General features: G+C 41.8%; 1 protein-coding gene across 11 annotated transcripts in view; it reads left to right on the top strand.

Annotated features, from left to right (window-relative positions):
- The window catches only part of TCF4 (transcription factor 4), a 377,861-nt gene extending 371,502 nt beyond the window's left edge, over positions 1–6,359 (top strand). For all 11 annotated transcript variants that reach the window (XM_056138179.1, XM_056138183.1, XM_056138182.1 and 8 more), the window contains 3 exons: positions 1,229–1,458; positions 2,263–2,403; positions 2,614–6,359. In XM_056138179.1, coding sequence (XP_055994154.1) covers positions 1,229–1,458; positions 2,263–2,399 — 367 coding nt within the window. In that variant the 3' untranslated portion in view covers positions 2,400–2,403; positions 2,614–6,359. The remainder of the gene's footprint in view (positions 1–1,228; positions 1,459–2,262; positions 2,404–2,613) is intronic.
- Positions 6,360–12,658: the final 6,299 nt, after the last annotated feature.

Raw genomic sequence — 12,658 nt, 5'->3', positions numbered from 1 at the left:
TTTAGGCTGTTTTATTTGCTTAACAAAATTATTTACAAGTGAATAGCCAATTCTGATTAGTTACTAGCCTGAATAACTTTGAGAAGCAATTTTACACTTTCAGGTCCGCTTTGTGAAAGGTATGGCACATGTTTGGTGTATTAAAATATTACCCAGATGTTTAATTTCAGGATGACTTGAGGCTGGACTCAGTTCTCTTTTCTCCTTATACCCTCCTATTTGTGTCAGAAAACGTGCTAGGAAATATTAGTAATCTTGATATTCGTGGCATCTGCAGAGGTCACAGCCAATGGTGGGGAGAGGGATTAGCAGAGAAAGTGCAGGAGGATCAGGTGGGAAAGGAGGAAAATATTTCCCCATCAGTTGAATTCAGTTACCTATTCCCAGCACACAGGGAGTCCCATCCAGAACGGATGAGAGCAGCCAAATCTTCCAGCCTCTTTCTTTGGTGTCTTCCTTCTCCCTCCCTTAAAAGTTTTTCTTGGCTTACATATGTCATCTTTCTGTGCAACAGGCATTAGCAACCCAAGGATATTGGGTGATGGGGGCTTCTCAGCAGTACTTGGTCCTTACTGAAATTTGGAAGCCACCCCGAGATTTTTTCCAAATGGAAGGTTCAAAACCAGAATCTGCTGCCATTGCGAATGATGGTTAAAAGCCATTTTAAAGCAGCTTTCACATAGGGCGCTGTGGATTGACTCGCTAACTTCCCACGTGTCGGGAAATGGGAATTGGTATCGTCAGCTCTGGAATGTGATGGACAGCTTTATTCCATGTTAGCCGCTAACTTCTTTGACCCTCTTCATCAGTTCTTGCATCTCCAGCTTACGACCCTTACAGATAGTCATCTCCATGTAGTAGCTTACAATGGAGAGGAACTGCCAGGTGTCATCCGCCTGAAAGTTCTCACAAACACAGCTGTTGCGGTGCTGTGTGAGCCTCACGCATCGCGTGTGGCCTTGTCTACCCATTGTCCAGAGAAGCTTTGCTTCCCCTAGCCCCCTTCCTGCAGTGCAGGCACCTGTGACCTCCACCCCCCACCCCGAGCTTAGACGTCTTCTGTGTGTTTTGGGGCAGGAGAGGGGGAACGTCTTAGGTGACACCGACCGCCTCCAGGTGGATGGTCCCGGCCAGGTAAAGCCACACTCGCCGCAACCCGTAGAAATGACGTAGCTGCCCTCTTGTCCCGGCACCATCCGAAAACGCTGCCTCCCCCTTTGTCGTGCAGCAATAATGACGATGAGGACCTGACCCCGGAGCAGAAGGCCGAGCGGGAAAAGGAGCGGAGGATGGCCAACAATGCCCGCGAGCGCCTGCGCGTGCGTGACATCAACGAGGCATTCAAGGAGCTCGGCCGCATGGTGCAGCTCCACCTCAAGAGCGACAAGCCCCAGACCAAGCTGCTCATCCTCCACCAGGCCGTGGCCGTCATCCTCAGCCTGGAGCAGCAAGTCCGAGGTGAGCCCCGGCCCTCCGCGCCAGTGCCCCAAGCAGTCGCAGAGAGCCATCTGGGGTCAGCTGCTGAAGCCGGGACCCCCTTGCAGGCCAGGCAGTCCCGGGGTACCTGTCACCACGGCCTGGACCCCCTTGGAGACTGGGCATCCTCCGGGTACTGGTCACCACTGGACCCCCTTGGAAGCCGGGCAGCTCCGGGGTACCGGTCACCATGGCATGGACCACCCTGGAGGCCAGGAAGCTCCTGGGTACCTGTCACCACGGCATGGACCCCCCTGGAGGCCAGGCAGCTCCCGGGTACCAGTCACCATGGCCTGGACCCCCTTAAAGACTGGGCATTCTTCGGGTACTGGTCACCATGACCTGGACCCCTTTGGAAGCCGGGCAGCCCCCAAGTACCGGTCACCACGGCCTAGATCCCCTTGGAGGTGGGCAGCCCCTGGGTACCAGTCACCACAGCCTGGACCCTCCTGGAGGCCAGGCAGCCTCCGGTTACCGGTCACCATGGCCTGGACCCTCCTGGAGGCCAGGCAGCTCCCAGGTTCCAGTCACCATGGCCTGGGACCCTTCCACTGAAGACTGGCTGCCCTGGGGTCCCAGGGGTGGGCAGTACCTGGGGCTTGTCATGGTCCAGGGGACCTGCAGCCGTCCTTCTGGCTGGAGTATGGCCAGACCCCGCCCGGGAGCGGGCACCTTGATGCCCCTGCTCAGTGAGGACAGGAAGAGAGTCAGTGGTCACCCACAGAGCATGACCCCCGCTGCCCAGACCATCCCCGGTAACACTGATCTGTGCCCTGCTCTCCACAGAAAGGAACCTGAACCCGAAAGCAGCGTGTCTGAAAAGGAGGGAGGAAGAAAAGGTGTCCTCGGAGCCCCCGCCGCTGTCCTTGGCCGGCCCGCACCCCGGGATGGGAGACGCCTCGAATCACATGGGACAGATGTAAAAGGGCAAGTGTGGGCCCACCGCGTGCAAACCGCCCCGCTCTCCTGCCTGGGAGGCCGCAGCCAGGGCGTGCCCCGTGTGGGGACCCCCATCCCCCACCCCACACATCCTCCCCATTCATAGATATTTTCCCTTGAGGAAAAGATTTTACAAATAAAGCCTTGACTTCTTGTGTTATAAATGTATTAATTTTCCTTTCTTTTTTTCCTTCTCAGGTCCAAGTTGCCACATTGCTTCATTAATACAAGAGACCACTTCCTTAACAGCTGTATTATCTTAAACCCACATAAACACTTCTCCTTAACCCCTTTTTTTGTAATATAAGACAAGTCTGAGTAGTTATGAATCGCAGACGCAAGAGGTTTCAGCATTCCCAATTATCAAAAAAAAAAAAAACAGAAAAACAAACAAAAAAAAGAAAGAATAAAAGTGCAACTTGCGGGCGACTCTCTCTAACATATCATTCAGAACGTGCAGAGCGGGGTGTGCGGGCTGAGACGCAGCCCAGAGACTGAATGGCAATCTTTCCACACTGTGGAACAATGCATTTGTGCCTAAACTTCTTTTGGAAAAAAAAAATATAATTAATTTGTAAGTCTGAAAAAAAAATATTTAATTTAAAAAAATTGTAAACTTGCAATAATGAAAAAGTGTACTTCTGAAGAAAACTACATGAACGTTTTTGTTGGTATTCAAGTCAGCTAGTGTTTATAATTACTGGATATTGAATAAGGGAAGCGAGGCTGCCCTAGTAACAAAACCAGCAAACGTCCTGATGACAACAAAGTGATGACATTAGCCATTCCTTAGGGTAGGAGGAACAGATGGATCTTATAGACCTATGACAAATATATATATAAATATATATATAAATATATATTAAAAATTTAGTGACTATGGTAAGCTTTTGTTCATTTGTTTCAGACTTTTTTCTCCTGTAAAAAAATAGTACTGATTAACTTTTTTAAAAGAAATATTTTACTGTAAATACGGATTTTTTTTTTTTGGTCTTATTTCTCTGTCCCTTTCCCCGGTTTGTTATTGTAACCTGTAGTGCCAACTCTGCTTCCGGAGGGTAATGCAGGATGAAATGCTGACCCTGATGTTGCTTTTCATTCATAAATAAGTAGAAAGTTGTTTCTCCAGTCTTTTGGGAACACAGGACTTAAAAGTCACATCATGTGTAGATATTACAAGCAGCATTACCAAGATATGGCAAAATGAATTTGTCTGAATTGTAATGTTGCGGTTTGTGACCCTATTCTGGGATTTTCAGAGGTACAAGGTTAGAATGCTACAATGTTACCACTGTGCCTTCCAATGTTTATATCATCGGAAACATAACATAATCAAAGTGGCTGTGATTTAACAAAATGATTCAAGTGTTACCTACATGTGTAGCCGAAGTAGTGTGCAGTGAGGCGTTTCTGAATACATGGTCAGATTTTTGGAAAAAAACAAAAACAAAAAAAAAAAGTCAAGTTCAAAAACCATCAAATGAGAAAATTGCAAGTAGTGTGACAGAGCTGATTGATTTTGTTGCTTTCTTGGTTTTTTTTTTTTTCAAAATGGGTTTACTAAAACGTAGATGACTTAACTGCCTCCTCCTTCGTCAGAAAAAAAAAAATGCCAATATTCAATCATCATGCAGCATTATAACAAGCCTTATAAGTCCTAAAGCATTAAGTTGCACTTTCTTGAGGAGGGGTAGTGCAGTATTTCTCTGGCCAGTATGAATGAAGTTTATACTTAACATATTTGATAGAAACATAGATCAAGCTATGGCACAGCAACTCATCAGATAGCTAGCTTTGACGTCTGGGCACAATTGAACCAACTTCCATCGTGAATCTTTATAATGATTGACTTTGGTGTATAGTGCAGTAAACAAATAGTGCTCCTAGTTAAGTATTTGTCAGCATCCTTTTGTCTCTAACTCGTTTCTATTTTTACAGCCACACAATCTTGGCATGTATTAAGAAAAAAAAATCCCTGTTCAAGTAGTTTTTCCACCTATCAGCACTGAGTAAATGCCATAAATCCATCGAAATGGTCTAAATGTTCCATCTGTTCTCCTGTTTTGCCAGTTATATAGTAATGAAATACATTTGTAAATTTTATGCAACAAATGGCAAACGTATCATTATTTTGAAATTGTGTATGTAAAAGTTATATTTTTACATGTAGACTTGTTATTATGTGTTTTAATACATTGTATGGGTTTTTGTTTTGTTTTTTCTTTAACTGTGTGGTTTTTAAAAGTCTCATTTAAATGAAATAGTGAGCTACAAGAATCTGAATTTCTATGTTCATTTCTGAAAATTGTAAGAACAAATAAGATAGTTACCACGTGGTCATCTTTTACAAGCCCATAAACATTTTGATTAGCTGTGCGTGTGCGTGTGTGTGTTGAAAACTGTAAATATGTTCAGTAGCGATAAAAACTAAAATACTTTGATTTGTTGATAAGTTCCTAAAATGTGGAGGTGGATTAAAACCTTAGGAGAATAGCAGAAATCAGACTTCATGAAAAGTTATTTAGAGGCTTTCCTGTGAAATGTGTGAACAGAGGCCCAAGGAAGGGCTCGGAAGAGAATATTGTGTACGTCTCCCCTCCTCCTGAGTAACGGAAACCATATGGACTTGTTCCCTCAGTATGTTAAAGATTTCTTTTTAGTGGTACATTCTGCACTCACTTTGTATAGTCTACCAAGGCGGGTATCCCTAGGAACAATATTATATAGGAAGCAGATCTACTCTGGTCACATTCAGGAGAAGTGTACAGAAGAAACTACGGTGTTTACTCTTTAAAAGGGAACTGGAAACACTCCCTGCGTGGATGTACATTTTAAGAATGGCACTTTTGATACATGTTATCACAAAGGTGCTTCAGAGAGCTGATTTAAAAGTTTTTCAAAACTGTAAACAGCGGGAAAAAAAATTAAATGGTAGTTATCTGGTTATTTTTTTCAATTGGTGCTTTATATTTTGTTCTCACTCAGAGTAAAAGCTGCAATTTTATTGTTCACCAGCTTTGATGTATTCATTACTCAGTAATGCGATACCTCTATTGTGGAATTCCCTTTGGAGAAAAGAAAAGATTTAAAAAAAAAAAAAAAAGCAAAGACCTTTCTAGCGGCCACCAAAAGCTACTTGCTACTTTTCACTCGGTGTGGAAACGTGATCTGCACCTATCTATTAATTGGGTTGATTCGCCATTAAAAGAAATAAAAGAAGAAGAGGAGGAAAATGAAAGGAGATGTGGCCTTTTTTTAGTGTGTTTTCTCTTGTTGTTGTTTTGTAATTCTCAAACCCAGGTAAGATATTGGTATCCTGCGCTGGATTTTTGAATAAAATTTAGCAGAAGGCAGTTAGGATTAAAGTACTATACAAAAATCTCATAAGGGTCCATACTCTCCTGTATCTTGGTCTCCACTGATAGATACAGATACATGATGATACTTAAGCTGGGGGTCTGTTTAAGGAACTTGGACTTTAAAAACCACTTGGAACTGTTGATCCACCTCCACATTCAAGTAATTTATGAATATGCAGAATAGGGATCTGTTCATCTAGAAATTTTTACCATTTGTCTTCTGTGTAGCTGTGAGGAACACTAATGTTTATACAACTGTCAGTTCACCCAGTAACGCAACTGGTTCTGATTCAGTCTTCCGATTCCTTTTCTGTTTTCTGCTTTTTTTTTCCCTGTTTTTAGGTTGTTGTTGTTGTTTTTTTTTAAGTTGTTATCTTTGTTTTGGTGAGGGGGTGGGGGGTGGGGGGTGGTAGGGAGTTGAACCAAGACTCGGGGGTTAAGAGGATTTTCATCTTGGATTCAACATACAAAATCTGATCTGTGTCCAAAAGTGAACTTGAGTCAGGAATGAAACAATTTCAGCATAAACAAGCACAAAAATTTAGTCTGCTGGCTGACTGGAAACAAACAAACAAACAAACAAAAGTCAAGATGGAATATGATGAATTCCAACACAAATGGGGCACCCAGGCCTCTGGGCCTGTCTTTATTTTGCTTTGGTTTTGTTTGTTTTTCTTTCGAGACACGCTCTTTCTCATGGGACTTGAAGTGGACTCATTCTGTGCAGTGCTGGTTTTGCCATACTCATTTCAAGTATTATAGACATATGTAATGGTGAAAATATATGAACTGTGGCCTTTTTCATTCTTGTTACTTGTGATGCAATTAAGTGAAGATAAGAAAAAAAAAGCAGAGATTTACCATGTATCAGTGCCTGGCTTTTTGTTATAAAGCTTTGTTTGTCTAGTGCTCTTTTTGCTATAAAATAGACTGTAGTACACCCTAGTAGGAAAAAAAAAACTAAATTTAAAAATAAAAATATATTTGGCTTATTTTTCGCAGGAGCAATCCTTTTATACCATGAATATTACACACAAAAAATTGTCAGATTCTGAATATTTCTTCTTTGTAGATTTTTGGAATCATTATGAGTAAAAGTTTGTTACTTTATTTTACTATTTAAAAGATGTTATTTTACCATGTGTTACTGAGATGAAACTGTATGGTAGCTTTTTTGTTTGTTTTTTGTTTTATTTTGTTTTGTTTTTTTAGTTGTAGGTCGCAGTGGGAAATTTTTTGCGACTGTACACATAGTTGCAGCATTAAAAACTTAAAAAATTGTTAAAAAAAAGAAAAAAAGGGAAAACATTTAAAAAAAAAAAGATAAAACAGTTACACCTTGTTTTCAATGTGTGGCTGAGTGCCTCGATTTTTTCATGTTTTTGGTGTATTTCTGATTTGTAGAAGTGTCCAAACAGGTTGTATGCTGGAGTTCCTTCAAGATAAAAACAAACCCAGCTTGGTCGAGGCCATCACCTGTTTCCCATCTGTAGTTATTCGATGAAGTCATGTACATGACCGTTCTGTAGCAATAAATGTGCCATTTTTATAAACTGTTTCTGACACTTGTTTCATTTCATTTTGCATTGTCCATATAGCTCTGATTCTCTTCTGTAAGTAAAACCGCATCTATATTTCATTTTCCAAGTGTTGGAGGTATTGACAGCTTAACAAAACAAAACATAACAAAATAAATCACAAAAACAAATTGAAAAGCAAAGCACATGATTGACCAAGGAAGAGATGCCCTTAATGAAAATGGAACGGGATGCATGCAAAACACAAAGAAACTGTCTAGAGGATTAACTAATTGAAGGAATATAATTAATGTGTGTGTGACACTGAAGCTATGCATTTGAAGAGCTCTGAACTGCACCAATGTTTTCGGTTGTGCTGAAGCTTGCTAAGGCAAGTCAGCCTTAACCTTTTGGATCAGTTGGTCGACTGTTTGGCAGAACCTTCTCAGCTAGATCTTTTCAGTCAAAAATCTAAGATGACTTATTTTGTATCACGTTGTTAAGAGTTGAATATTGTTACCCCCAATTAATATTACACTGTATTTATACTTTCTCAGACTCTTCCCCATCCCCCCAGGTCTGGTTGGCTCTGTTGAATATGAATCCAGATGTAAACAACCAGATGGTTTTTTTTTTTCTAAACTTGTACAAACTAACGCGTGTCACCTATTATGGGAGGAAAAAAATGTACAGATTAAAATTATTCAGTGTTATGTACTGTAAGTTAATATTTTTGTAGAATGGACATCTATCTACTTTGCAAAACTTGGAGGCTGTTTCAACATTGCATTGTAGAAATGTAAAGTAATGTATGCAATGGAAAGGAACGCCCGTGGTAGATGAGCACTTCATCACAGAATGTTCTAATAGAGTATGTGGTATTTGGGGATGTCTCCATATTGCTCTTGTGTTCTTTCTAATGGGGTTTAGTGACTAGTTTGCCAGAAGGAAAATGTTATAATGCCATTTGGTTCACGTGTGAAGTGCCCTCCATAGCCAAATGTTGGATTTTTTTTTCTTTTCAGTTGGATTGTTTGCAGATATTTAAATTTTATGAAATTTCCAAAGATTTTGGTTGATAACCCCTAATTTTTCCTTCTAAATGATTTGAGATGTTCTTATGTTCTTACTGTGTGTTTTAAATATATATAAAAGAGCCACAAGCATTTAGTCTTTTAGTATTATATTTGATCCTATACCTACTTCTTAAAAGGGGGACAGTGTGCTTGGGCACCATTTCAGTGTCTCACATATAGTCTCTTATCTACTTTATTTGAAAGGACCACACAATATGCTTCAACTTTTGTTTATTTTTCAAAGGGAAGTTAAGTTGCCTTGTGAAACTGCCACATTATCTAGAGGTGAAAAAAGACCCCAGTAACAATAGCCCGATGATAGAAAACCTAAAGAAGTTCAAACAGGGACTCATTTTTAATCTTGTAATCAGATCCATCTATATATAGGACAACAAGGGAATTTTTAGTCCAGGCTTCCACTGTATACCCCTTTTCTCTAAACCCACAGCCTAAGACGTTTTGTTGGTAAGCCACTTTATGTGCATGAACACAGCAAAAGAACAAGTGTGCTGTGGTATTCAGGATCATACACTGAATATGCACCTGGGACCCTTAACACTGGCCTCCAAAGGCCTCCTGTTTAGTCTATCATTCTCCCACTTCAAACTAGTTCTCAGTTCAGATGCTAACTGCTCAGCACATGGGTTTTTTTGAAAAGCTGCTTAGCTCATTTTGAAAAACCTCGAATGTCAAGAAGAGCCAGTGTAACCTTGGTGTGTTACTGAGGAATCATTTAATTTGAGAAGGTTTGGTGAACAATGTTGAACTCAAGTTCAAACCCTCAAGTCTTCAGGAAAGAAACACACAATGCCAGAGCTGGTAGAATGCACCAGCTACCGGGCAACACAAGGTAGCGTAGTTCTACAGACCAAGCAAAGCGGTTGCAGAGGGATCAAATGAGTCACATCAGTCAGCCCCACGCTAGGTATTTGAATTGTCAGACATTAAGATTACTGGATGTAAATCTAAATATAGAAGCTCTCTTGTTTATCATTTTGCTATGAAAAGAGGCGCATGCCCAAAACTCTTAACATTTTTAAGCTTGTAGACAGTGAGATTATGTACATAGAAGCAAGTACATATCTATGAAATGTCGTATGTGCTAGGAGTTGGTAGATCTCTAGAATCTAGCCATGGACACTTATTCGTGGGTTCTAGATGAAGAAAGTTCTAGAGAAAGGCACTACAGCATCAATGCTTGAAAAATGGACATAGAAGCAAATCTACTTACCTTGATCTCTGAGCTTACTCAGAACTACACTGCTGTCTGGCTTTTCGGGGTGAAAGAAAGACACTTTGTATAACATGGAAAATAATATGGTCCTCACTCACATCTGCTCCACTATATTTAGAAGTCAAATAGCATTGGTGTTGGCATGAAAACTCTACTCAGAGGAAGCTGAGACTTGCCCAGCACAGAATGGGAATGTGCTTTACAGAGTCAGACTTGCTGGCTTCAAGGTTTTGATAGTAAGCAATCCCTGGGTGAGGAGCTTGGTTCTTCAGCAAAAAGGGGCAATGTTGTAAAGAAAGTAGGACGACGTGATTTTTGCAAGGGTTTCTTTCCCTTTGTACATCTTTATTTGGAGGTAGAGGAAGGCCACTCTCATGGTAGGAAACTATGCAGTAGTGGCTTGCCCAGGTCATGTGAGTTCTATCAAGAAGGCAGACCTTTCTAGGTCAGTTCTAACATCCCACACTCAAAACAGTGGCTGCCTGTCCCTATATGTAGTGTGGCTTCACAGTTTAGCATGGTCTTGCCCCCCCCCCCCCCCATTAACCCCTCTGCAGTGAGTCCATTGTGTGACTTTTATCTTGTTACCCTTTCAGTGATTTTTGTTTGTTTGTTTGTTTTATGGACTGGTTTCCAAACTTCCCTGCACTTCTCCTTTTTATCTTATTCTACAAATTGTTAGGCTGTAACTAGATGTGAGATAACTAGATGGAATGAGACTGTAAGGCAAACTAAAATTTATACTCTGGCCCACATTTTTTTAAATAAACTTTCTATTCTGGAAGAAATTTTGATGTACAGAGCAGTTGCAAAGATAGTACAGAGCATAGCTGTCTAGCCTGTGAACCAGTTTCCCTGGGGTAAATGTTGTGTAACTGGTACATTTGCCATCACTAAGAAACCAACAATGGTTCTATATCTGAATTTCAGCAGTTTTTCCATTAGTGTCCTTCCCTGTTTCAGAACCCAATCCAGGGCCTTACTTTGCCATTGATGAACCTACGCTGGAGTCTGAGTGATAGGAGAGGCTGTCTAATTGTAGTCTGCAGAGCTCCTGAGGCCTCAGATTCTTATGGAGTTGTATAACATGCACACCTATCCCACAGAACAATAGTGCAAAACCCACCCACCTTTTAGGATTTGTCCCATTCATTGCTCATCATCATCCTTCCTTCCTTGGCAATGGGTATTAAGCAGTAAGAAGATGGGGAATGGGGAGATACCTACAGCAAATGCAAATTGAATAGTTAAAACATTAGGCATGACTTTCTTGGTGTTGATTAGGTACAAAGCACCAAGGAATAAGAACGTAACAGTCCCTCCATAATGAAGAAGTCCAGTTGAAGGACAATGGCTGTATCCATATGACCAGCAGTCCTAGCCATTGGGCAGCATCAGACTAATTCAGTGGGAGAGTGAAGAGACCCTGGGGTGGGTCCAGGGCAGACAGGACACATGCCAAAGTGACCAGAGGGAAGAGGTCTGCAGTTAACGTAGAACAGATAATAGGTCTGAAACCCTGGCAAATCCTTTACTGTCACAACTTAGACCAGTTGGGATCGAATTTGGATAGCTTAAACTTGACAGTGCCTTTTCAAATTGTCACACTCTTCCCATCTCCCACACAACAATACCTGGAAACCCTTGGCTGACCTTTTTCCAGCTCCAGTTATCAGGAACTCACAGGTGCAGAGCAAGCCCTGGGGGTGAGCAGAAATGGAAGCAATAATTACTCTGGGATCTGAAGGATAAACAAATGCAGCCTGTAGTTTTCTGAGAAAGTAGGTAGCTCAGGAGCAGAGTGGTATGTTTCCAGCTCACCTGGCTCATTTACACCTTCTCTGTTCAAGTGCCCAATGCAATCGGGTAATGGGTATGGAGTGATAGTCCCTCTCGAAGCCCAGAGTCGCAGAGTTGAGGAAGCAAGAGAAACAGAACAAAAAACAACCAACGGGGATGGCGCAGGTCTCTGGAATGCTGGGCTGTAAATGAAGACATGAAAACCCCTTGAGGTTGAGGCCCTAAGTGAGAAAGGGAAAAGATTCAATTCAGACATCTTCAGGAAGGAGTTGAATGGGGATGGACAGATAGGATAAGATGAGGGTAGAGGACACTCTCAAAGTAAGCCAAGTCGACCCCTGAGGTAGGAAGGCCCCAGAATGGGTATATTAAGTATGATTAGCAACAACTGATTGGATGAAGAGCTCTATGGCTGAGCAATTTTATCACCATGGTTTTTTAAATTTTTTTTTCTGATTATAAGCAACTCTTGCTAAAGGAGCCATTCGAAGTGCACTGCCAAACAGTAGCAGTGAGGTATAAGAAGTGTTCTTTTCTTTCCCATGATCACAAGGGTGATCTATACCAGCTATATATATATATATATATAATATATATATGTATATATATATATATATGCTTCCCTCTTTACATGCTATTGAATGATCTCTTCCGTGAGCTGGGACCAACAGTTTGGGACATAGTCCATGCACTGCTGGCAGCTAGGAAAAGTGAATCACATCACATTCATCAAGACTGTGTGGCTTATAAGTCTTTACACATCCACACTTGAATCATTTGCAGTGTTTGGTCTCCATTTGAAACTGCTTGCTCCTCCCCCACCCATACTTCCCTTATCATAAGAAATAGGGCGTGATTCATGCGGTGCATCTTCCCAGAATCTCCTTCCCATTTTCTCTGGCACTGCGTCAAACTCCTGCGTAGCTAGCCACGTTAGAAAACCCTGAAAACTGAGGGGACTATCTCAGGAAGAATGTGCTGCAGCCCCGGCTTTCCATGAGACAGCCTTGTTTCCACCTGAGTGCCCTTCCCTCTATTATTTCCTAGAGCTTCAGGGCTAACCTGAAAACTCTGCTCTCATCCACACTTTAGCAAGCCAGGCTCCCGGCACTGTGGTCAGTGTGAATCACCAGCACAAAATCATGCAGATGTGTTTGATGTCAGGCCCGTGGGCCTATTACCATCCCGCAGCAGCTGGAGTTGCCTGGAGTAGGGAGGGAATCATTGGCTTAACTTGAAATATGTCTGAAGTCCCTT

The sequence above is a fragment of the Sorex fumeus genome, unplaced genomic scaffold (assembly GCF_029834395.1).
Source record: "Sorex fumeus unplaced genomic scaffold, SorFum_2.1 ptg000128l, whole genome shotgun sequence".
Classification (NCBI taxonomy): domain Eukaryota; kingdom Metazoa; phylum Chordata; class Mammalia; order Eulipotyphla; family Soricidae; genus Sorex; species Sorex fumeus.
The sequence above is the reverse complement of the archived record's forward strand: the minus strand, read 5'-3'. Positions and strand labels throughout refer to the sequence as shown.